At 45.9% G+C, this 25,790-nt stretch overlaps 1 protein-coding gene across 6 annotated transcripts in view; it reads left to right on the top strand.

Annotated features, from left to right (window-relative positions):
• The first annotated feature begins 9,933 nt into the window (after positions 1-9,933).
• Positions 9,934-25,790, top strand: part of LOC119658607 (janus kinase and microtubule-interacting protein 3) — a 102,105-nt gene continuing 86,248 nt past the window's right edge. For all 6 annotated transcript variants that reach the window (XM_038066087.1, XM_038066088.1, XM_038066086.1 and 3 more), the window contains exons 1-2: positions 9,934-10,839; positions 22,747-23,558. In XM_038066087.1, coding sequence (XP_037922015.1) covers positions 22,951-23,558 — 608 coding nt within the window. In that variant the 5' untranslated portion in view covers positions 9,934-10,839; positions 22,747-22,950. The remainder of the gene's footprint in view (positions 10,840-22,746; positions 23,559-25,790) is intronic.

The raw sequence follows: 25,790 nt of genomic DNA, 5'->3' as shown, positions 1-25,790 counted from the left end.
AGACGATCGTGATATCATTCATGGCCGTGTACAGTTTTACCCTGGCTATGCCGTCATAGGCGCCCTTAAAGTTGATGACAAAAAGGGGGCAACTGATGGCCATATTCCAACAGTTTTTCCATCACTTACAGAGAGAAAGTCTGATCTGTTGCTGATTTGCCTGGAATGAAGCCTCTTTGGTATGGGCCAATGATGTTCTGGGCGTATGGGGCTATCCGGCCTAGCAAGATAGTGGAGAATATCTTATAAATGGTACTCAGCAACGTGATACCTCTATAATTGCTGCACTGTGTGATATCTCCCTTTTTATGTATGAGACAGATAATGCCCCATTGCTAGTCGTCAGGCATTGATTCGCTGTCCTATCCATTAAGCATCAGTTGATGAATCGCTTGGTGTAATTGGTCGCCTCCATATTTAACCAATTCGGCTGGAATTCCAATTCACGGAATGTTACTTCTATGCTTGGTGGAGGCAGTATTTGTCCGTCGTCTTCAGTTGGCGGGACCTCTAACTCGCCGATAGTTTGGTTGTTGAGCAGTTCATCAAAATACTCAACCCATGGCTCCAATATGCCTATTCTGTTGGAAATCAGATTTCCCTCTTTGTCTCAGCAGGATGAGCATCGAGGTCTAAAGGGCTCCTGCTGACTTGTTGGTAAAACTTCCGCGGCTGGTACCGTTGCTTTCTGTACTTTTCTAGGTCATAGACTTGTTGGTTCTCTCAGGCTTGCTCTTTCCGTCTGCGAAGCCGCTTCTCCGCTCGATGGAGTTCGTGATAAGTCTCTACGTGTGGCCGCGTTCTTTGAGAGGGCAACATTACGCGGTATGCGGAATTCTTCCTTTCAATTGCTAGCTTACATTCATTTTCGGACCAGCCGCTCCGACTTTTCTTGCGGATGGGGCCAAGTATCTTTGTGGCCATATCAATGATAACGTTCTTCAGTTGTTTGTGAAGATCACTTGTTGATGTTTCATCTCCAGGACATCTGTTAGCTGCGGTTATTGCGGCATCCATTTCTCCCTTGTAGGTGTTACGGAGGGCTGGAGCACCATGCCAACGAGATAGTGGTCCGAGTCTATATTGGCCCCCCTATATGTCCTGACATTCATCAAGGCTGAGAGGTGGCGGCATCCGATCAGCACGTGGTCAATTTGGTTGAAAGTGATCCCATCTGGAGAGGCCCACGTATGTTTGTGGACCGCTTTCCACGCAAACCAGGTACTTCCAACAACCATTTGTGTGATACTGCTAACTGAATAATCCGTAGTCCGTTATAATTGATATCCCTGTGTAAACTATGGGAGTCGACGTATCGCCTGAATACGGGCTCCGTCCCTACTTGACTGTTGAAATCTCCAAGTATGATTTTGATAACATATTTGGGACAGGCCTGGAGGGCCCGCTCAATTACCTCATAGAAGGTACCTTTCTCCGACTCCGCAGTCTCCCTCCTCTGGGAGTGTGAACGTTTATGAGACTTAAATTTCCTAATTGGCCCAGCAAACGAAGAGTGCATAGCCTTTCGCTTATATTTTCAAAGCCGATAACAACAAGTTTCATTTTTTAGCTGACTAAAAAAACCTACTCCGAGCACATGGTTCACAGGATGGCCACTATAATATATGGTGTAGCGGCTCTTCTCCAGGAAACCGATCTTTCAACGCTGTTTCATCAGCCTTATATTGAGACAGGATATCGGCTAGCTGCTCAGTAGCATTCGGTCTGTACAGGGAGCGCTCATTCCATGAGAAAATGCGTAAATCGTTATTCCGTTGTTGTTCGGGTTCTATCCTGTCCGAGGTTCCTTCCGTGGCTTCATAACTTTGGCCTTCCGTGTAGGATTGTCAGCCCTACCCAACCCCCAACTTGAAGGACCAGTTGGTGCATTTTGTCCCGTTTTTAGCCGCGGGAGACTCCCGTTCATCCTTCTCTGTCTGAAGTTTTTCATAGAAAAAGGACTCCCAGCGATCACCACATGGGGGTGGAAATAGGGTTTGGTAGCTGGAGCTGTTGTTGTTGGTTCAGCAGGCGTTTCCCAGGTTTTATACTCCATCGTAGGTACCAACTCACATTTTGCCCTGGGACCTATACTACCCTTTGACCTCCATTCATAACATAGAGAGCACAAACAATGCCCCGTTTTCATTGAATTCGGAAAACTAAACAAAACTGGTGGAGGTTCGCGGAAATTTTGCCCTACTCTCCGCGAATTGGAAGTTTTGACGTCAAACTATTGATAAAATATCTGTCCGCGTCCGCTTATGAGAATGTCCGGATATCAGAAGTAAAAATATACAGAAAACTTAAAAATTATGAAGGGGGGGGGGGGATATATTCGTCTGCTTAAGAGAAATGTCCGCCTATTAGAAGTGTCCGTTCAAGGAAGTTTTACTCCAACATTCCTTTTGTAAAGAATTTTAAATAGATTTTATTATGTATGCAATTTTCGCTAGAGGGCAGTAATTTCCGAGTTCTTCACGAACAGGAAAAAAAATCTTTAAAGACTCATTTTCCCTAGCTTCATTTGTACCCGTAATTTATAGTATATTGTACAGGACACCTACCATAACCATAATTCTGGTGAAACTGGTTTCCTTCGACACCTGTACTATATTTTGGATGCCTTCGACACTATGTTTGATAGTCGAAGGCTGAAACGTGCAGATTGCTAGCCCAACATTTTTATCCCCTTTACTCGCATTTTACAGCAAGCAGGAAATACTTTGAGTGACTCTAATCACCAACTCAAAAGGAATTGGCAGTCATCTGGGTTCGGGACGGCACCCTCCTGGGGGTTCTTGCCCAAGGTCGAGGGGACGGCTTTGTCTGGTGTTCAGGGATAACGTTTTTTAGTGTCTATCTTACGCCGAATGAAACGATGCCGGACTTTCGTCGGAGGCTTGATGCTTTGGAGGACGCTATCTTAAGCACGGATTGGCGGATCCTGGTCGGGGGTGACTTCAATGCTAGGGCACTTGAATGGTGCATGCCTCTCACAGATTCCAGAGGGAAACGAATTCTGGAAATGGCGACGAGAACAGGACTGGTAGTTCTAAACACCGGATCTACCCCAACGTTCCGGCGCCCGGGCTGCGAAGGAAGCATTCCAGACGTAACCTTCGCGTGGGAATCGCTGGTGGACGGGTGGCGAGTTCTGGAAGACTTCTCCGCAAGTGACCACCAATACATTGCCTTCGAAGTGGTGGACACAAACTCTCGGTGTGCGCCAGCCCAGCGATCCACATGTACATGGAACGTCGCGAAGGTGAACACCGAGAAGTTTGTCAAAACTCTGGGAACGGGCGGGGCCACGCTGGAGGGTACTCCTGGGGGCGGTGGCGCCGCAGCTGACACTGTCGTAAATTCAGTTATGAACCTGATAACGACGGTCTGCGGAGCCTCCATGCCCAGGAAGACATCGAGGCGCGGCAAACCTTCCATGTATTGGTGGACAGTGGAAATCTCAGAGCTCCGGAAGGAGTGTTACAGGCTCCGCCGCTTAACACAACGTCTAAGCGACCGGGAGGAGGCATGTACCATAATGATGGAGTACAAATCAGCCAAAAGGAGACGCCGCAGCGCAATAAACAAGAGCAAAGCTCGCTGCTGGCAAGATCTAGTCGACGAGATGAATGGGGATCCGTGGGGACTCGGTTACAAACTGGTAACCCGAAAAATCGGGGCTCTGCGGAAACCCTGTTCACTTAAGACCGAGCAGATGGACCGCATTGTGGGGCACTCTTCCCTGCCCACCCCGTATGGGATGGTGACGTCGGCGCGGAGAGCGCAGAAGACTGTCCACTTTTCTCTATAAAAGACTTGGAACAGGCAGTCCTCTCTATGAAAAACAAGAAGGCGCTAGGACCCGATGGTATTCCAGCAGAGGTATACAAACTGGTATTCCAACACCGGTCAGACCTACTGCTCGGCGCATTTAACGCTTGCCTGAAAGAGGGCATTTTCCGTGCTCGTTGGAAAGTTACGAGGCTTGCGCTGATCCCTAAAGGGAAAGGCGATCCCGAATTGCCGTCTTCATACCGCCCACTATGTATGCTTGATACTGCTGGGAAAGTGCTCGAAAAGCTCATCAGAAGTAGACTCGCTGAAGCGATACACGCTGCCGGAGATTTATCTCCCCGGCAGTTTGGTTTTAGGGCAGGGAGATCGACAATTGATGCTGTCATGCAGGTCGTGGACATCCTTCGACGAGCAGAGGAACATAGCCGCCTAACTCGACGGGTGGTGCTCCTCGTAACGCTTGACGTCAGAAACGCCTTCAATTCCGTAAGATGGAAAGACATTCTAGGTACACTAGACAATACTTTCAACGTGCCGAACTATCTCTTACGGATATTGAGGGACTATCTGAGGAACCGTTCCCTGCTCTATGAAACACTAGAGGATCAAAGGTGGATGGAGGTCACGTCGGGGGTAGCACAGGGGTCCATCCTAGGGCCGGATCCCTGGAACGCTACCTATGACAGTCTGCTTAAACTTGACATGCCAGAAGAGTCGCGCCTGGTCGGCTACGCAGATGTGTCGCAGCGCTTGTTGCTGGACGCACTGTCGAACAGGCGCAAAGCAGACTCGGCATATTGATGCGACGGGTAAGCGGATGGATGACTACTCATGGTTTCAACCTTGCATTGGAAAAAACCGAAGTAGTCATCCTGACTAAAAAGAGAATTCCGACCCTGCGTCCCATATCGTTCGGCGAGTCGATAATCGAGTCAAAATCAGCGGTAAAGTACCTCGGGTTGACTCTTGATTCAAAGATGAGCTTTTCTGAGCAAATCCAAGCAGCAACGAACAAGGCTGCGGCTGGAATTTCGGCGTTAAGTAGGCTAATGGCAAACATTGGGGGTCCTACGTCTAGTAGGTGACGTCTCCTGATGAGCTCAACGCAGTCTGTCCTGCTCTACGGCGCAGGGGTATGGGCTGGCGCTCTTAACAAGGAGGTATATCGTAAACGCCTCGCGCAAGTACAGAGACGGGGAGCTTTACGGGTGGCGTCTGCGTACCGCACTGTCTCTGAACCGGCCGTGATGATGATCGCGTGAGTTATCCCCGTTGCCCTTCTTGCTAGGGAGTGTCAGGCCATATACAAGCGCGGAGGGAGGTGGTTGCTCGCGAAGAACGGCAACACACTCTAGACGAGTGGCAGCTCTCTTGGTAAAATGAAACTAGAGGCAGATGGACTGTGCGGCTCATCGGTAACTTAGGTGCGTGGCTGAATCGGAAGCATGGTGAGACTGACTATTTCCTTATCCAATTTTTAAGTGGGCATGGAAGTTTTGGTGGTCAAAGGGTAGTATAGGTCCCGGGGCGAAACGTGGATTGGTACCCACGATGGAGCATAAAACCTGGGAAATGCCTGCTGAACCAACACCAACAGCTCTACTACCAAACCCTATCTCCACCTCCACGTGGTGACCGCTGGGACGAAAAGCTGCAGACGGAGAAGGATGAAGGCGAGTCTCCCGCGCCTAAAAACGGGACAAATTGTACCAACTGGTCCTCCAGGTTGGGGGTTGGGTAGGGCTGACAACCCTACATGGAAAACAACTCGTTACGAAGCCACAACAGGAGCCTCGGACAGGACGGACTTTAAAACGACGAACCCGGCAACGACAAAGGAACAACGATTTACGTATTTTCTCATGGAACGTGCGCTCCCTGTACAGAGATGAAGCTGATGAGCAGCTAGCCGATACCCTGTCCCAATATAGGGCTGATATAACAGCGTTGCAAGAGATGCGATGGACAGGGACCGGTTTCCTGGAGAATAGCCACTACACCATATATTATAGCGGTCATCCAGTAAACCATGTGCTCGGAGTAGGTTTCTTAGTCAGCCAAAAAATGAAACCTGCTGTTATCGGCTTTGAAAACATAAGCGAACGGCTATGCACTCTGCGCTTGCGAGGCAAGTTTCGAAATATAAGCCTCATAAACGTTCACGCCCCTACAGAGGAGACTGCAGAGTCGGAGAAGGATACCTTCTACGAGGCAGTAGAACGAACCCTCGAAGCCTGTCCCAGATATGATATCAAAATCATACTTGGGGATTTTAACAGCCAAGTAGGGAAGGAGCCCGTATTCAGGCGATACGTTGGCTCCCATAGCTTACACGAAAACACAAATGATAACGGACTGCGGACTATTCAATTAGCAGGGTCACACGAAATGGTTGTTGGAAGTACCTGGTTTGCGCGGAAAGCGGTGCACAAACATACGTGGGCCTCTCCAGACGGGACCACTTTCAACCAAATTGACCACGTGTTGATCGAACGCCGCCACCTCTCAGCCTTGATGAATGTCAGAACATATAGGGGGGCCAATATAGACTCGGATCACTTTCTCGTTGGCATGGTGCTCCGAGCCCGAATAACAATACCACCTAGAATCCCCTCTGACAATCAGGTGAGAGTGAACACTGAAGCCATCCACAACACAACCCACCGCGACACCTATAAGAGGGAAATGGATGCCGCAATAACCGCAGTCAACAGAGGACCTGGAGATGAAGCATCAACAAATGATCTTCACAACCACCTGAAGAACGTTATCATGGATACGGCCACAAATATACTTGGCCCCAGCCGTAAAAGGAGTTGGAACGGCTGGTTTGACGATGAATGTAAGCTAGCAACGGAACGGAAGAATGCCGCATACCGAGTAATGTTGCATTCTCAAAGAACGCGGGCACGCGGAGAGACTTATCACGAACTCCGTCGAGCGGAGAAGCGACTTCACAGACGGAAAAAGGAAGCCTGGGGGAACCAACAAGTCTGTGAACTAGAAAAGTACAGGGAGCAACCGCACCAGGCGCGGAAGTTTTACCAACAAGTCAGCAGGATGAAGCCTTATACACCTCGATGCTCATCCTGCCGAGACAAAGAGGGAAATCTGATTTCCGACAGAATGGGCATATTAGAGCGATGGGTTGAGTACTTTGATGAGCTACTGAACAACCAGAACATCGGCGAGTTGGAGGTCCCGCCAACTGAAGACGACGGACAAATACTGCCACCGTGTCCGTGCAATTCATCGGCTAAAAAATCATAAGTCGCCAGGAGCCGATGGAATTACAGCCGAATTGGTTAAATATGGAGGCGACCAGTTACACCAAGTGGTTCATCAACTTGTGCTCAAGGTATGGGACAGCGAATCAATGCCTGACGATTGGCAACGAGGCATTATCTGTCTCATACATAAAAAGGGAGATATCACACAGTGCAGCAATTATAGAGGTATCACGTTGCTGAGTACCATCTATAAGATATTCTCCACTATCTTGCTAGGCCGGATAGCCCCATACGCCCAGAACATCATTAGCCCATACCAAAGAGGCTTCACTCCAGGCAAATCAGCGACAGATCAGATTTTCTCTCTGCGGCAGGCGATGGAAAAACTGTTGGAATATGGACAACAGTTGCACCATCTGTTCATCGACTTTAAAGCCGCCTATGATAGCATAGCCAGGGTAAAACTGTACACGTCCATTAGAGAATTCGGTATCCCGACGAAGTTAATAAGACTGACTAGGCTGACCCTGACCAATGTGCGAGGCCAGATAAAAGCAGCAGGATCACTCTCAAAACCATTCGACATCAACAACGGTCTACGACAAGGGGATGCGCTATCATGCGTCCTCTTTAACCTGGCCCTCGAGAAAGTGATCCGTGATGCTGAGGTGAATGCAAGAGGTACGATCCTCTTCAAGTCCACCCAACTACTGGCCTATGCTGACGATATCGACATCATGGGAAGAACCACCCGAGACGTACAAACTGCCTTCATCCAGATCGAGCAGGCGGCGCGAGATCTTGGGCTGCACATCAATGAAGGCAAGACAAAATATATGGTAGCAACGTCAGCACCGAAGACCAATCAACTAACAACATCAAACCGCACTGGTCAAACACAAACACGAAGAAGAATAAGGATAGGAGAATACAACTTTGAGACCGTTGACAATTTCTCCTATCTAGGGTCGAAAATCACAACCGATAACAACTACGATGATGAAATCCGCGCACGGTTGTTGTCAGCCAACAGAGCCTATTTCAGCTTACAAAGACTGTTCCGCTCGAAACGTCTCACCATAGGGTCAAAGCTTTTACTGTACAAGACTATGATCTTGCCAGTCCTCATGTATTCCTCGGAAAATTGGGTTCTTACCAAGAAAAATTGCGAACTCTTGGCCGCGTTCGAGAGAAGAATCCTCTGAAGAATTTTTGGTCCCCTACATGAGGATGGACGATTCCGTAGCCTACACAATGACGAAATCTATGAGCGATACCATGACCGTCCGGTTGTGGATAAAATCCGGCTCAATAGGTTACGGTGGGCGGGTCACTTAATCCGTATGGATGAAGATGATCCCACCCGGAAAGTCTATAAGGGCAATATCTATGGTAGAAAAAGAAGACGAGGCAGACCCTCCCTAAGATGGAGCGATGGTGTGGGCCAGGACGCCAGACAGCTTTTGGGGATATCGAATTGGTGGACCTCGGCGCAAAACCGGGATGTCTGGAGTTCCTTATTAAGGCAGGCCTAGACCGGATACCGGTTGTTGCGCCGTTGATGATGATGATGATGGAAGTTTTCAGTCTTACCTGCACAAGATTGGAAAGGCGCGTTCTCCGGATTGTGTATTTTGCAGTGGAGTTGTGGACGATGCCCACCACACTTTTTTTTCTTGTGGAAGGTGGGATGGGGTTCGTCAGCAGCTCTATTTAAACACAGGGGATCTCTCTCCAGACAACATTGTAGAAGAGATGCTGAGGACTGCTGACAGGTGAAACGGTGTTGCCCATTACGTTCGGGCTCTTCTCGTTGCTAAGAAGATAGAACTGGAGGAGCCGGATGGCAGGGGGATTCTTGAACTGACGGTTCCCTTCCTCCTCTTCCCTTCCGTTGGTTTTATTTTCACCTACCTTATCTTTAGAAAAAAAAAAGTTCAAGTAATTTTATCGGAAAAGTAGATAGACAAGCGCTTCTACAAAACCCTCAGAAGGTTTCAATAATGCATTTGACTCATACCGAAAATGAATCATACTATATACATTTGATTCAAAAGAAAACAGCTATATAGCCTTGTGCGTAAGGAACTAGGCTGCAGTTATTGAAGAGGGTTATCCTGATTGGAGCATGACGAGGTCCGCTAAAATTCGATTTTATCTGCTTGAAAACTGAATAATGTTCAATCAATGGAAAGCCAGAAATCGTAGAAATGGAAAATCAAATAAAGCACATAGTCAAGATGCCAATTTTGGGCAAGTTTCCAAAATTCATCAAAACGAAAATAACAGGCGCTAAGTGCACAGACGCTGTTGTTTTTCGAATTGAAACCCATGAGTGATCGAAGCCTATGTATTGTCGTCGACTATCTAAATTCCAATTTAGACAATCCCATAATTCTGAACATGTGTACATATGGGGTCATATCAAGATCCAGGCCTTTGCTCTTGCTCGATATATTTCTTAATTATATCCATCTGACGTGAACCCGCCTGAGACATGGCCATAAAGCTCTTCGTTCAGCCAACACCATTTAACAAGCTTTTCCGCTCATGGAACACAAACTGGTACCGACCACGCAAAACAGCCGGCAATTCTAATACTGACTCGTACCCTGCTCTGAAAAAGTCTTCGAATACTATAAGGGATGTAGCTACTATTAGTATTGCAGGTCCGGATCTAATGGAAGACCAAGATGTTCCCAGAGGGGTCTAAAAATACTGAATTTTTCAAACGGGTTCCAATCGAAGCTGTTGGCTCCGTCAGGCAACTAGTTGGGAAGATAAACGAATTCACATAATATCCAATTATTTTCTTGCCACAGTATGACCAATGAGTCGAATACGGTGGCCGTCCTTCGCTCGAAATGAAAGCTTTCTTTTACTGCCAGCCTGAAAAATTAAATTTAGTCAATCGGTGTCCGACCTATAATTTAGATCTTAATTTTATACTTTCTCTAAGATATAGTTCATAATATAATCGTAATTATCCGTACAGCTTAGCGTTAATACCTCCGTCAACTTCCGTTTCGTACCAGTTACTGTTCCTATAGTGCACGTTCAAACGATTTATTTAATAATTTATGTGAATACACGCACGCACGAGTCCTTTTTATTGAGAAACTTTCTTGTACTGCATAAAGTGCACATGAATTCCTTTTTAATGAGAATTTCCCGATTTATAGAATGTTCTGAATCCAATTAATTGAATGTATTTTGTCTGTTTAACGAAATTTTCCCCACGACGAAATCGTTCGCACATAAAAATAGAAGTGAAGTCATAGAGCTGAAAAATAGAGGAAAAGCGATTTATCTGTATGTGAAATTGCGTGAGTAGAAATAGAAAGCCGCCAAGCTCCAAAGGACACATAAACAAAACGCGAAAACTATCTCGCGAGGACATTGGCTCGTATGCTGACCGCGCCATTATGCCTATGTAATCTGCATTTTGACCTTTCGTTCTCTGGCATAAAATTACGCGGATGATCCAAATTGTGCCCCAACTATTTTCGAGCATTTGTGGACGACGGCGCGTAATGCAGTAATTGACTTCTCGTGTGGTGAGAGACGTGTGTGTACATATTAAGGAGAAACGAATTGCCCCTGAGTCGAACGGAGAATTAATAAAAACATGCAAAAACTGCCTCAGTAAAAACAGTTCCCTTGTAAATGAGATTAGAAAACTAAATACTGCGAACAAACTTAAGCTGCAAGTGGCCAATGCAATTGCAGACTTTTATGAACCAAAGAATGCAGGTTGGGACGACATGCAGAAAGAAACATTTCGCCGAAACGAACCCAGCCATTAGAGGTAAGCATCGGTTACGTACTTGGTTGGATATAAAGTGGGGGTTTCGTTGTAATTAACAATAATTTACTTTTATGCCTTTGGGTTGCTGACTCCAGGGAACACCTCGGGCATGTACTCCCCCGACAAACAATAGCACACACCTCAGTTTGCTTCTTTTCGCAACTTGTTGAGCCCAGTTTATTGCTTATCATAAAGATCATAGGGTAAAGCCGGACGATAGACAGCAAATGACATACAGTTCATACCCTTCATCATCATCATCATCAACGGCGCAACAACCGGTATCCGGTCTAGGCTTGCCTTAATAAGGAACTCCAGACATCCCGGTTTTGTGCCGAGGTCCACCAATTCGATATCCCCAAAAGCTGTATGGCGTCCTTGCCTACGCCATCGCTCCATCTTAGGCAGAGTCTGCCTCGTCTTCTTTTTCTACCATAGATATTGCCCCTATAGACTTTCCGGGCTGGATCATCTTCATCCATACGGATTAAGTGACCTGCCCACCGTAACCTATTTAGCCGGATTTTATCCACAACCGGACGGTCATGGTATCGCTCATAGATTTCGTCATTGTGTAGGCTACGGAATCGTCCATCCTCATGTAGGCGGCCAAAAATTCTTCGGAGGATTCTTCTCTGTTCGGTGCTGACGTTGTCACCATATATTTTGTCTTGCCTTTATTGATGTGCAGCCCAAGATCTCGCGCCAACCGCTGCCTGCTCGATCTGGATGAAGGCAGTTTGTACGTCTCGGGTTGTTCTTCCCATGATGTCAATATCGTCAGCATAGGCCAGTAGCTGGGTGGACTTAAAGAGGATCGTACCTCTTGCATTTACCTTAGCATCACGGATCACTTTCTCGAGGGCCAGGTTAAAGAGGATGCATAATAGGGCATCCCCTTGTCGTAGATCGTTGTTGATGTCGAATGGTCTTGAGAGTGATCCTGCTGCTTTTATCTGGCCTCGCACATTGGCCAGGGTCATCCTGGTCAGTCTTATTAGTTTTGTCGGGATACCGAATTCCCTCATGGCCGTGTACAATTTTACCCTGGCTATGCTATCATAGGCGGCTTTAAAGTCGATGAACAGATGGTGCAACTGTTGTCCATATTCCAACAGTTTTTCTATCGCTTGCCGCAGAGAGAAAATCTGATCTGTTGCTGATTTGCCTGGAGTGAAGCCTCTTTGGTATGGGCCAATGATGTTCTGGGCGTATGGGGCTATTCGGCCTAGCAAGATAGCGGAGAATATCATGTAGATGGTAGTCAGCAACGTGATACCTCTATAATTGCTGCACTGTGTGATATCTCCCTTTTTATGTATAAGACAGATAATGCCTCGTTGTCAATCGTCAGGCATTGATTCACTGTCCCATACCTTGAGCACAAGCTGATGAACCACTTGGTGTAACTGGTCGCCTCCATATTTAACCAATTCGGCTGTAATTCCATCGGCTCCTGGCGACTTATGATTTTTAAGCCGATGAGTTGCACGAACTGTTTCTCCTAAACTTGGTGGTGGCAGTATTTGTGTGTCGTTTTCAATTGGCGGGACCTCCAACTCACCGATGTTCTGGTTGTTCAGTAGCTCATCAAAGTACTCAATCCATCGTTCCAATATGCCCATTCTATCGGAAATCAGATTTCCTTTTTTGTCTCGGCAGGATGAGCATCGAGGTGTATAAGGCTTCACCCTGCTGACTTGTTGGTAAAACTTCCGCGCCTTGTGTGGTTGCTCCCTGTACTTTTCTAGTTCACAGACTTGTTGGTTCTCCCAGGCGTCCTTTTTCCGTCTGTGAAGTCGCTTCTCCGCTCGACGGAGTTCGTGATAAGTCTCTGCGCGTGCCCGCGTTCTTTGAGAATACAACATTACTCGGTATGCGGCACTCTTCCGTTCCGTTGCTAGCTTACATTCATCGTCAAACCAGCCGTTCCGACTCCTTTTGCGGCTGGGGCCAAGTATGTTTGTAGCCGTACGTATACAGATAACGTTCTTCAGGTGGTTGTGAAGATTATTTATTGATGCTTCATTTCCAGGTCCTCTGTTGACTGCGGGTATTGCGGCATCCATTTCCCTCTTATAGGTGTCGCGGAGGGCTGTGTTATGGATGGCTTCAGTGTTAATTCTCACTTGATTGTCAGAGGGAATTCTAGGTGTGATAGTGATCCGAGTCTATATTGGCCCCCCTATATGTTCTGACATTCATCAAGGCTGAGAGGTGGCGGCGTTCGATCAACACGCGGTCAATTTGGTTGAAAGCGGTCCCGTCTGGAGAGGCCCACGACTCTTCTCCAGGAAACCGGTCCCTGCCCAACGCATCTCCTGTAACGCTATTACATCAGCCCTATATTGGGAGAAGGTATCGGCTAGTTGCCCATCAGCTTCATCTCTGTACAGGGAGCGCACGTTCCATGAGAAAATGCGCAAATCGTTATTCCGTTGTCGTTGCCGGGTTCGTCATTGTGTAATCCTTCAAGTCCGAGGCTCCTGTTGTGGCTTCGTAACAAGTTGTTTTCCGTGTAGGGTTGTCAGCCCTACCCAACCCCCAACTTGGACGACCAGTTGGTACAATTTGTCCCGTTTTTAGGCGCGGGAGACTCGCCTTCATCCCTCTCCGTCCGCAGCTTTTCGTTAAGAAAGAGCTCCCAGCGGTCACCACGTGCAAGTGGAGATAGGGTTTGGTAGTAGAGCTGTTGGTGTTGGTTCAGCAGGCATTTCCCAGGTTTTATGCTCCATCGTGGGTACCAATCCACGTTTCACTGGGACCTATACTACCCTTTCACCTTTATTGCAGCTAATTATCAATATCACACTAAAGTGAGATGTCTGATATGCTAAATGCATATACATATCGGGCTACGTACAAATGGGATAGTTCTGCACTCAAATATACTCACAGAAGAAGCAAACGAAACCTTTCATACCTGAATTGCCGAGCTTCCGATTTCTCGACTTCTTTGTCCATATATAGTTGCGCAGATTCATCGACATCTCAAAATCAACCTACAGCTTCCACTCAAACAAACATCGTTCTAGGGCAAGATCAACCACATCCCACAGAAGTTCCGAAATCAAAGTAATTAATAAGAAAGTATTCGTACACCTTTCCAACATATTTGGCTGGATATACAATACAGGGTCTGAGTTTCGTTTTCAGAATCTTTCTGCTCTGGGTTGTCAATCTCAAGAACGTTGACTAAAAGCAAAGAAAAGAATTCTGGTTTGTGAAGTAAGCCGAAACTCTGTCTAGATTACCAGAACAGGAAATCATTCTTTTGAAATTCTTACTATCTTTTCAGTCTCACTTGAAGACAGTCTTTGGAAGACAGAATAAATCTGTCAAGTGGATGAAAACAAGAGACTCCTCAGAAGCACACATTGATAATTCCTCAAAAGAAATTAAAAGATTCTTCGTCAAGTTACTATCCCTAAATATTCATTTAATTTATAGAATGAAAAATCGCTAATACCCCAAGTTCAACGTGTCCAAGTCCAAGATTTGGTCGATACCTTGCAGTCAAATCTAATCTACATTATAGAGACTCACCTTCGCAATTGTCATGTTGCAAATTTTACTGAATATAACAATACCTTGGATGACCACAAGACTCCACATTACTTGTTAAAAATGCAGAATAAAATCATGTCGCCAGCTTTGAATTTCAATCTTGTTCTGCGACAGCGGAAATTGTTAAAACTGAATCAGGATGAAAATTCTCTTTGTGTCTCTTTACGCAAAATGGGGTTCCTATAAACAACTGGACTAAGATTTGGAAATCTTGATCAACCTGTAATTGACGGGGAGGCCAAGACACACTCTAATGGCGACCGAATCACTAACGGGAATGCCCTTTATAATAAGCTCAATAGTACCTGTCCACCGGGTTATCATGACGTGGTGCTATTCGAAGCATCTACTCACACTGACTACCTCTTCGTGTCGTCAAACTTAGGATTCTAGCTTTGGCTTTGACTGAAATTTCCAACGATCAATCTGACTTAGAACTTATACAACTAGCCCATGATACCCAGATATTTTATTCTGGTCTTAATCTTGCTAAAGCAACAAAAGGTATTGGACACCAATAAGCAGAGTAAACTCCAGTTACTTATTGCCCTCTAAAGGAGGAGAAAGCATGAGCCTGAACCTATGTTTAAAAAGAAGTTTAGTACCAAGCTGTTGTGCATTATAATTTCGACAAAGTCTACGAATTTGGGAATGGGAATAGATTTCGAGCACCGTCAAGGGTACGTTGAAAATGTCTGCGTTGCGTGCATTATAAGGAGCAGAACCGTATGTGATGGAATAAAATTCCAAGGAAAACTGAAAGCAAGTCATTGCTAAAGCAAAACGTGTATTTAACTTGATCCACTTCTTACTGCGTAAGTCAAAGGGGCTCTTCACCAAAATTGCGCTTACCCTAAAAAACTCTTATCCGACTAATATGCTCCGGAGCCCCACACTGCAAATCGGCGGACACTAAAATCCAACAATTATATTCGTCAATAATAACCTTTCCAAATATTAACTCCGCCATGTTATTCACATACCATGCTGGTCCCAAGCCCAGATAAAAGCGGAGCGTTTGAGGTACTATCCTCACTAAAACAAAAATAAAATGCTGAGATGAGGGAAAGAGATAAATATTGTTGGAGTTATTCCGCTATGGATTTAGCATACCTGATTTTTCTTGGTGACAAATCCCGCGACAGGCCGATGACGAAAATGCATCCAATGTCGTTAAAAACAAAGTGACCGTGTTGAGAGATTCAAAAGCTCGGAGCAATGCTAGGAGATTCACCTCAGTTCACGCGGCAGAACGGACTCCGGTCCTGTCGAGAAAAGTGCAAGGTTTCTTAACGCATGGACGGCGTCAGGACGTAAGTAAATTAGTCTGAGCAAAGAAATACGATTCTGTACGCTAAATATTGTCACTTTCACTGAAAAGGCCAAGGAACTCGCAAGAGCCCTTCGAAAAAATGCATTGATATTTGACCTCCACAAGAAACCCGATGGTCTGGTACCAAAAGCTGCGAAATATGATAGAACGCAGAAGCCCGAAGACATGGCTATTAACTTATATTTTCATTGAAATTTCATAAGGTCCCCGTGATGCCAACAAAGAAGTCGAGCAAATTGATGACCGGCTGATGAAACCTATCACTATACCAGCTGATAGCACTATTCAATTTCTCATCGGCTAGGCCAAGGCGGCCTGTGTAACTGTCGAGGTCACCAAGCCAGGTAAATGGTTAATCAACTGAGATACTTGGCTTTGGAATGGCGATGTTCAAATAAAGATCCGTGAAAAGAAACGCCTCCACCACAAGTTTATCGACGATAAAATGCTGGCCAATTGACAAATTTAGAAGAATGTTACGGGGCGAATATACATAGTTTTCTACTAATAAAATTTAAAACAGTTCCTTCCTGATCTCCAGCTTTCTATCCTAAGTAGTATCCCTGACACCCAAGTACTCCAAGCACTACATTACTATATCCGGTGAGCGCTTTCCACTCCCTTCTGTAAGTAATACTCATTCCCTGAGTATTCCGCATACCGCCTAATCATACAGCAAGATAGAGCTTACCATACCCACGTCTGTCTGTTTGTCTACTCTTTTTTAAGATTTTGAAGAAACCTACTACCGATGTGGTATAAATAGCACAAATGTGGCAGGATGGCTACTTTGTTGGTTGGATCTTTTTGAGCGACCAGCACTCCGTAGCGTGTGTGTAACGGCCTTTTCTTCTAAGTTTGATGAAAACTTCCATATGAGCTTCATTCTAGAGGTCGACCACAAGGGGTACCTCGTCAAATATGTAATTGCTGATAGTAGTTGTCCTTTCTCTCTTTTGTGGCTTTTGCTTCGTTGGCATCTCTTTCTCGCGATGAAGCATTCTCTTAATAGATTAGTAGTGCTCTCGCTCCACCAGTACTACTAATTTCTACAATATATGAAAATATTCCTTCCCGTTCCTGGTTTAATTACAGTACTTGCATATAATGTTCTTAACGACTGCCTCATCAAAGGTTTTGGAGTTCTCTTTCCTCCCGCACCATATTGCTTTCCGTTGCTCTTGTCATGCCACTCTGTGTAGATTCCTGAACGTAATGTAGTAGTAGTGTAGTAATAAGGTCCACTATCAGGTTCCCTCTTTCCTTGGAATTTTGTGTTTGCAACCGAATATAGAGTGGTATCAATGAATCTAAGAGCTTTTGTCATTTCCGGCTTGCTACTTTACTTCCCTGTTACATCGATCAACCATTGACAATATTATTATTATTATTCTGTTAAGGGAAAGTCGCACCGCGTCCTTGAAGAACTATTGTGCTCCTTTTACTGGTTATAGTGTACCCGTTGATCATAGTATCTCAAGCAGGCCAGTAACTGTTAGGAACTTTAGTATGTTCCCCACTTCCAGAAGTTTCAGCTTTGCATCTGGTATTAAGTGTTCTCCCAGATGTATCGACCTACTTTGCACAAGTGCCGGACACTGTCCCAGGACGTGCATAGAGGTTTCGTCCTCCTCCTCACAGAACCTGCAGGCAGTGTCCGTAGATATCCCTAGCTTCCCTAGGTGGTAGTTCAGCCGACAATGACCAGTGAGAATTCCCACTATGATTCGGAGGTTCTTTTTGGTGAGGTTTAAGCAATCCTTTGTGCGCATGGGTTCGTATCCCCCAATAAGCACCCTGGACTGCTCCATCCCTGGTAGGCCCGCCCAATATAGTTCCCTCAGCCGTTTTTCTTCGTTTCTTAGATTCATAGCCATGAAACCGTTTCCGATTCCACAGAAGGGTTCTGGCCCGTATAAAGGCATCCCTGCTCCCTTCTTGGCTAGTTCATCCGCTGCCTCATTGCCTTCCAGCCCAGCATGGCCTGGAACCCAAAGTATCCAGACCTTGTTGGACGAGCCGAGTGTATTCAGTCTCTCAAGGCATTCCCATATCAGTTTAGAGTTCACCTGGTTGGAACTAAGTGCCTTGATCGCTGCTTGGCTATCGGTGAGAATAGCTATGTGCTATGCCCCCTGTAGTTCCTTTGCAGATTAAAGGAGGCACATTTGTCTATGGCGTAAATTTCCGCCTGGAATATGCTAGTGTACCTGCCCATTGGCTCAAAGTACATTTTCCTTGGACCAATGACACCGGCACCCGCTCCCTCTGCTGTGAGGGATCCGTCAGTATACCAAGTAATCAGTTGCTGGTTTAAGCCGTATGTCGCAGCCACGCTCTCCCAGTTTGCCTTGTTACTCCAACGTGTTTCAAACTTCTTATCGAAGTGAAACCTCGTTGTCATGTTGTCCCTCGGTATCAGTAATTCGGGATACCGCCTAGAAAGGATATCAATCTTCCTTCGATTTAAGCAGCTCCCCGCCTCACTCATACTACCGACCATCCTGAATATTGATCTCCTTGCCTGCATCTGTATGTGCAGATGGAGAGGGGTTAATCCCAGAAGGACGTCCAGGGATGCCGTTGGGCATGTCCTCATTGCCCCACTGATACACACGCAAGCCAGCCTTGGAGCTTATGTAATTCCCTGGCTTGTGTGCTGAGTTGGGTTCTTTCTGCCCAGATTACCGCTCCATAGGTAATCATTGGCCTTACTATTGCAGTATATATCCAAAGTACTATCTTCGGGCTGCAACCCCATTTTTTTCCTGCTATGGATCTGCAAGTCATCAGAGCCCTCGTGGCTTTTCGACAAGTGTTTCCGACATGTATCTTCCAGAGTAATTTTTGGTCTAGCGTGATTCCCAAATATTTGACCTCTGTTTCTCGTTTCACCTCCATATCATGTAATGTTATGGCTTTCAGGTGATCCAGCTTACGCCTCTTAGTGAATGGTACTATGGTGGTTTTGGTTGGGTTGATCCGCAGTCCCACCTTCCTGCACCAGGCACTAGTAACCCTTAATCCACATAGAGTATCTTCATATTTGCCCCTACAGATTAGAACAATGTCGTCCGCGTAACCCTGGACTTGTATTCCAGTATTAGTTAACACGTCCAGGAGTTCATCCACTACCATACTTCACATCAGCGGCGATAGTACTCCACCCTGTGGACAGCCTTGAGTGGTGTTCATGATAATAGAATTTGTACCTGTTTGTACCTCTATTTGTCTGCTTTCTAGCATTTTGCCCATCCAGAGTGCCAGGGTGTTTCCTACTCCTTTGCGGCTCAGGGCATCCTGTATCTCTGTGTGCGATGTGTTGTCGAATGCTCCTTCGATATCCAAAAACGCGCACAGTGCAATTTCTTTTGTTTCTATGGTGTCCCGTAGTACCTCTGTCAGCTGATACAGACCAGTTTCAGTTGACCGTCCTGCCCGGTAAGCGTGTTGACAGTGATGTAGGGGATTACGCTTTAGAACGTTAGTTCTAATATAGTTGTCTATGACCTTCTCCACCGTTTTGAGTACGAACGATGTTAGGCAGATTGGTCTGAAAGATTTAGGGTGAAAAGGATCCTTTTTGCCCGCTTTCGGAATAAAGACCACTTTTGCCCGTCTCCATGCCCTTGGTATGTAACCCAGTGCTATGCTCCCCCTTACCACCCTCAGAAGAGACTCTAAGATAATTCCTAGGCCTCTCTGGATAAGTGCTGGGAAAATGCCATCTACTCCGGGAGATTTCATTGGTTGAAAAATTCCCACTGCCCATCTTAGCCTAGCTTCTGAGCATACCTCTTTTGCTAGTTTCCAGTTCTCTTTCTTTCCCCTTTTATTTGTTGTTGGGGTATCAGGCAGATTGTTGTCGCCTGCTGCCGAGGGGTAGGACCTCGGGAAATGAGTTCTGAGAAGCAGGTGTACCCTGTCCTCCTCATTCTCGGTGAATGTCCCATCTTCCATTTTCAAGCAGACAGAGGATATTCCCCCGTCTTTGGCTACAGCCTTGTACAGCCTGGTTGCTTCTGTGATCTGTTCAATCCCTTCACAGAATTCCCTAAAGCTGTTCCGTTTCGCTTCCCTGATCGCGTTGCTATACGCAGTCAGTGCATTTTTATACCTCCGCCAGTCCCCGGTTTGTTTTGCCCGGTTAAAGAGTTTTCGTACCTTCGTTCTAATTCTGGCTAGGTTCCTGTTCCACCATGGTACATCCATTGATGACTTGACTGTCTTGGCCGGACAGCTGGCCTCATATGCGTCAATGACGATTGTGTTGAGGTCTTCCACCACCGTTTCTAATTCCAATTCGCTCCTGATGTCATCGCCCCCTTGAAGGTGGACAATGTTGTTGCTTAGGTGCGTTGTGTAGGATTCCCAATCCGTTATCTTGGGATTCCTTATTATTCTTTTTATTTCGGAGTTACCCTCACTGTCGAATCTGATTATCTTGTGATCAGACATTGAGGGTTCATCCGACACCCTCCAATTCCTGACCATCCCGTTCATTAGGGTATTTCCTAGAGTTATATCTAGTACCTCTGGTCTGGTGCTGGTCACAAATGTTGGAGTGTTCCCTACGTCGTATATTTCTAACTTATTACTAAGAATAAATTCGAGAAGGTACTCACCTCTACGATTAGTGTCGCTGCTTCCCCACACTTCGTGGTGGGCGTTGGCATCGCAGCCGAAAAGAAGTGGTAACGCCCTCTCCTCGCAATACTCCGTCAGCTTTGCGACTTGTTCCGGTGGAGCCCGGCTCTCGTCTCCTGGGAAGTATCCCGATGCTACAACTGCCTCTCGAGTGCTCCTCCCGACTTCCAATGAGACTTGGATAGCCACAAGGTCCCCGGTTAAGAACTCTGAAAGACATATGTATTTTAAATTACGTTTGAGAATTATGCAAGCTCTTGGTTTTTCACAAGAGGAGTCCCAAATTACCTGCATGTTTCCTCCTTGCAGACCGCGAATCTGCCCCCGGTACACCCAGGGCTCCTGAGCCAGCACTATTCCAATGTTCTCCTTCGAATTTTCCCTTACAATCACTGCAGATGCAGCTCTCGCATCGTGGAGGTTTATCTGAGCTATCCTAGTGCTGGCCATTGGCTCCGTTATTGTTTGGAGCTCTTCTTCACTGTCGGAGTGTCACCCTCCTCCTCCGACATGGCGCTTTCCTGGGCGTCGCTGTCAACCCCGAGCCCTAGGAGTCCTAGGTCTAGGTCGTCCAGCTTCTGCTCTTCACTGGGCAGCAGGTCTATTTCCCTGGTTGATCCAGTTCTTTCCGCCTTTATGGCTTCCGCGACTTCTTCAGGGACTGCCAAATCGGTAGTTGATATGACAACTCCGACGTTTAATTGCCTCCAGGGATCGGTCATCTACCCCGATGTGAGGAGTTTACCCTTTCCCTCCACCTTGCTTCTGAAGACTCTCCATAGTCGAGTATGGAGATCTTCATTCTGAGTCTCATAAGGTCTTCTGTTTCTATTGCCGCGGCCTTTGGCAGAAAAACTGCCACCAGGTGGGCTCCTGGTATATCATCCCCAGCACATGTTGACAGTTCTACCCCTTCCCAGCCTGGCAATCTTGGAATTATGGTTCTAACCCATTCTGCGGTGCCTTCCGTCGCGCAGTCCACCAGTATAAGGCCTAGTCGAAAGCGTATCTTGGTGAACACCAGTTTCGACGTCCAACCCTTGATCATCTGCTTGACGACAAGTTCCTCAATGATTTCCTGTTCCTCCCGAGTGAGTATTTGCTCGGGAAACCTTTTTGGCAGTATGGCCAGTCGAATGCCCTTCCTGGGTCTTGCCTTCACTCCTGACCTGCACGGGTTTGCTCCTCCCGTGGGTTCAGGTCTGGATTTTTTGGGAGCATTCCCTTCATGCGGGCTGATCTCTGCTGCTCCCCGCTTTCTCGGCTCCGGTAGAGATGGCTTAGGTCTGTCCTGAGCCTTCTTAAGGGCCTCTTCTGATTTCAGGCCTTCGTTCAGATAGCGCAGGTACCATTTAACCCCGGCGCCACTGAGACCTGTCTCCTTCCTGACGTCTGTTATATTTATCTCACACGTGCTTTTGCTGGTCCCTGCTCTTTGAGCAGTGGTGTTCGTTGGCTGTAGTCCACGAAGTATACCAATGCTCACCTTGGATCCACTGCTTGACGTCCCAACTTCTCCCTTCTTGGGTGTAGTCAGCTGGCTCTCAGTAATTCGGAGACTTGCCTCCGCCTGATTAACCAGTTTTGGTGCGGTACGGGGCTCCGCTTTTTTGGTTTTTGTTTTCTTTTCTAGTTTTGTACTCATTTGATTCCCACGAGTATGGGGGTTAAGAGGTCCGCCGTGCCATAGCCCCCCGTAGCACAGTAAGGTCTAACTTACTCACTGAGGCGACCAGATATCAGTGAGGCTCCGTTCGAATACAGTCAGTTACCCCCGACTGCAAACTATCCAATGGGCACGGTTCGCATGACACCCTGGATTGGGGGAAGTGTTTTTCGACTCCCCAGTCTAGATCCGTAGCGTTTTGTTAATGGGGGCTAAGAAGTCCGCCATGCTATAGCCCCTCGTAACACGGTAAAGTCAAATTTACTCAATGAAGCGACCAGGTATCAGTGAGGCTCCGTTTGAATACAGTTAGTTACCCCCGACTGCAAACTATCCAATGGGCACGGTCGCATGGCACCCTAAATGGGGGAGATGTTTTTTGACTTCCTAGTCTTGATTCATAGCGTTTTGTTAATAGTAGGGTCACCTCGTACAGGGTGTGGCTATCACTACTCACTAACGGTCTTGGTAGATGATAGGCTTGGCCCCGGAAAAGCCACACATCCTAGAAAAGAGACAGCTCTTAGAGGGAGATAGGTTGGCCCCAGCGAACTATATTCCTCGTCAGTCTATCCATCAGTGCACTACTTGAAACCTACTTTCTGTCAACTGTTATTAAAAATTCTCACCTTTTCAGTTAATTTAAATGCAACTCTGTACTTGAAAATTAATTTACTTCCTTTTCCAATTTCAGTCATAGAGGCACGACTAATGAACAAAATAGAAGAAAAAAATAAGATAAAGCAGCGCTGCTAAGTGAAAAACGATAAACAGAAACCAATGTAACAAGCGTAAAGATAAGCGAATAGAAAATTAGGGGAATTAAGAGAGAATACAAATTTAATGAAATTAAGATATAGGTTGGACTTTTTACGAAACTATATTTAAAGAACGAACCATGGAAATGGCAGAAAATACGACGACCTCCAGTGAATCGATGAGACCGACCCCAAGCCCGAATACAACAAAGAAACATGCGATCTCAAATCATGGAGGTGAATCCGAAAACGTGAACGCGAAACATATGCAATCAGATACACCTACAAATGGAAAGGTGACTATCGGAAACTTGCCGCTAGTAACACAGTTAAAGGATCACAAAGAAAACAGATGGAAGAGGAAAAATACTTCACAAAGTGGTGAAGGCCCTAATGGGAAAACTTCGACTTGCATCACAAAGAAAAGAAAAACCAAAGAAGAAGGAACTTCAATGACAAAGGCTTGTGATACCCAACCACAAACTTCCTGTGATAATAGCAAAGAAGTGGTTGCTGCAAATAAAACTGTTCCTGAAAAGAGTGGAGAGCGAATGCTGTCTAGACCATCAATACCACCAAAGCCAGCCGCTGGTTGTGGGCGCATACCGCCCCCACGATTAAAACAGAAGTTGTTGGATAACGAAATCGTAATTCAGAAATTAAACGCTGGAGCTGAACAACTTCGACTTGAAATATCGGAATTACGAGCAGCATTGGCTAGTGAACGAAGTGCCGTACGCGCTTTACGGTAAGAGCCACAAAATAATACATCTACCTTATTCTAACTAATTTTGGTTTTTGGGATTTGTTTATTGAGATACCTTGCTAATACAAAATTACTTTATAAAGGCTTTTTTGTGAAAACGACCTCAACAAATTATACGTTTCATCATCTAGGCCTGCCTTAATAAGGAACTCCAGACATCCCGGTTTTGCGCCGAGGTCCACCAATTCGATATCCCTAAAAGCTGTCTCGCGTCCTGACCTACGCCATCGCTCCATCTTAGGCGGGGTCTGCCTCGTCTTCTTTTTCTACCATAGATATTGCCCTTATAGACTTTCCGGGTGGGATCATCCTCATCCATACGGATTAAGTGACCCGCCCACCATAATCTATTGAGCCGGATTTTATCCACAACCGGACGGTCATGGTATCGCTCATAGATTTCGTCATTGTGTAGGCTACGGAATCGTCCATCCTCATGTAGGGGACCAAAAATTCTTCGGAGGATTCTTCTCTCGAACGCGGCCAAGAGTTCGCAATTTTTCTTGCTAAGAACCCAAGTTTGCGAGGAATACATGAGGACTGGCAAGATCATAATCTTGTACAGTAAGAGCTTTGACCCTATGGTGAGACGTTTCGAGCGGAACAGTCTTTGTAAGCTGAAATAGGCTCTGTTGGCTGACAACAACCGTGCGTGGATTTCATCATCGTAGCTGTTATCGGTTGTGATTTTCGACCCTAGATAGGAGAAATTGTCAACGGTCTCAAAGTTGTATTCTTCTATCCTTATTCTTCTTCGTGTTTGTTTTTGACCAGTGCGGTTTGATATTGTTGGTTGATTCGTCTTCGGTGCTGACGTTGTCACCATATATTTTGTCTTGCCTTCATTGATGTGCAGCCCAAGATCTCGCGCCAATTGCCGCCTGCTCGATCTGGATGAAGGCAGTTTGTACATCTCGAGTCGTTCTTCCCATGATGTCGATATCGTCAGCATAGGCCAGTAGTTGGGTGGACTTGAAGAGGATCGTACCTCTTGCATTTACCTCAGCATCACGGATCACTTTCTCCAGTGCCAGGTTAAAACGGGCATCCCCTTGTCGTAGACCGTTGTTGATGTCGAATGGTCTTGAGAGTGATCCTGCTGCTTTTATCTGGCCTCGCACATTGGTCAGGGTCAGCCTAGTCAGTCTTATTAATTTCGTCGGGATACCGAATTCTCCCATGGCCGTACACAGTTTTACCCTGGCTATGCTATCATAGGCGGCTTTAAAGTCGATGAACAGATGGTGCAACTGTTGCCCAGCAGTTTTTCCATCGCTTGCCGCAGAGAGATCTGATCTGTCGCTGATTTGCCTGGAGTGAAGCCTCTTTGGTATGGGCCAATGATGTTCTGAGCGTATGGGGCTATCCGGCCTAGGAAGATAGTGGAGAATATCTTATAGATGGTACTCAGCAACGTGATACATCTATAATTGCTGCACTGTGTGATATCTCCCTTTTTATGTATGAGACCAATAATTGACCAATCTTGTTAAACCTGCCTACGCTAAATTTTCTTCAAAACCAAACAATTTAAGAGCTTTAAATCTCAATTTTGTTTACTTGGGATAAATTAGACAATAATTATTCCCAAAATTTAGTCCACCCAGTGGATAATTAACCAACAAGTCAGGAAACCGGAAGCTTGGCGTTTCAGGTATGAAAGGTTTTGTTTGCTTCTTCTATGAGTGCAGAACTATCCTATCTGTACGTAGCTCGTTATGTATATGCATTAAGCATGTCAGACTACTCACTTCAGTGTGATATTGATATTAAGTTGCAGTACACACGTACTTTTCTCTAAAACAGCTAACCCAATCCAAACGAAATTTGGTGGACATATGGGAACTATGACATCCCACGCATACAGTGAGTGACATAAATTTAGGTGCAGTTTAAAGGGGGGATCCCCATACATGTAAAGGGGGAATGTACAATTTTTTTTATAGTTTTATATATAGTCGGGTTGGGTATCGAATGAAAGGTCTCAATTAGTGCTTCCGGAATCTGATATTAGTTTTGAGGTGTAAATATACACACTTAAAGTTAGACAGGACTCATTTTCAGAAACTACGCAACCCAAAAATCCGAAAAAAAATCAGGGCGGTGCGCTTAGATGAAATCTAGGCCTCAAAATATGTCTCACTCCGATATCTGCTCAAATAAACTTACTAATAGTATATTACCAACTTTTAGAAATTGCCAAAAAAACAACCT

This window comes from Hermetia illucens, chromosome 6 (genome assembly GCF_905115235.1).
Source record: "Hermetia illucens chromosome 6, iHerIll2.2.curated.20191125, whole genome shotgun sequence".
Taxonomy (NCBI): Eukaryota; Metazoa; Arthropoda; class Insecta; order Diptera; family Stratiomyidae; genus Hermetia; species Hermetia illucens.
Note: the sequence above shows the minus strand (reverse complement) of the source record. Positions and strands in the feature narration are given on the sequence as shown.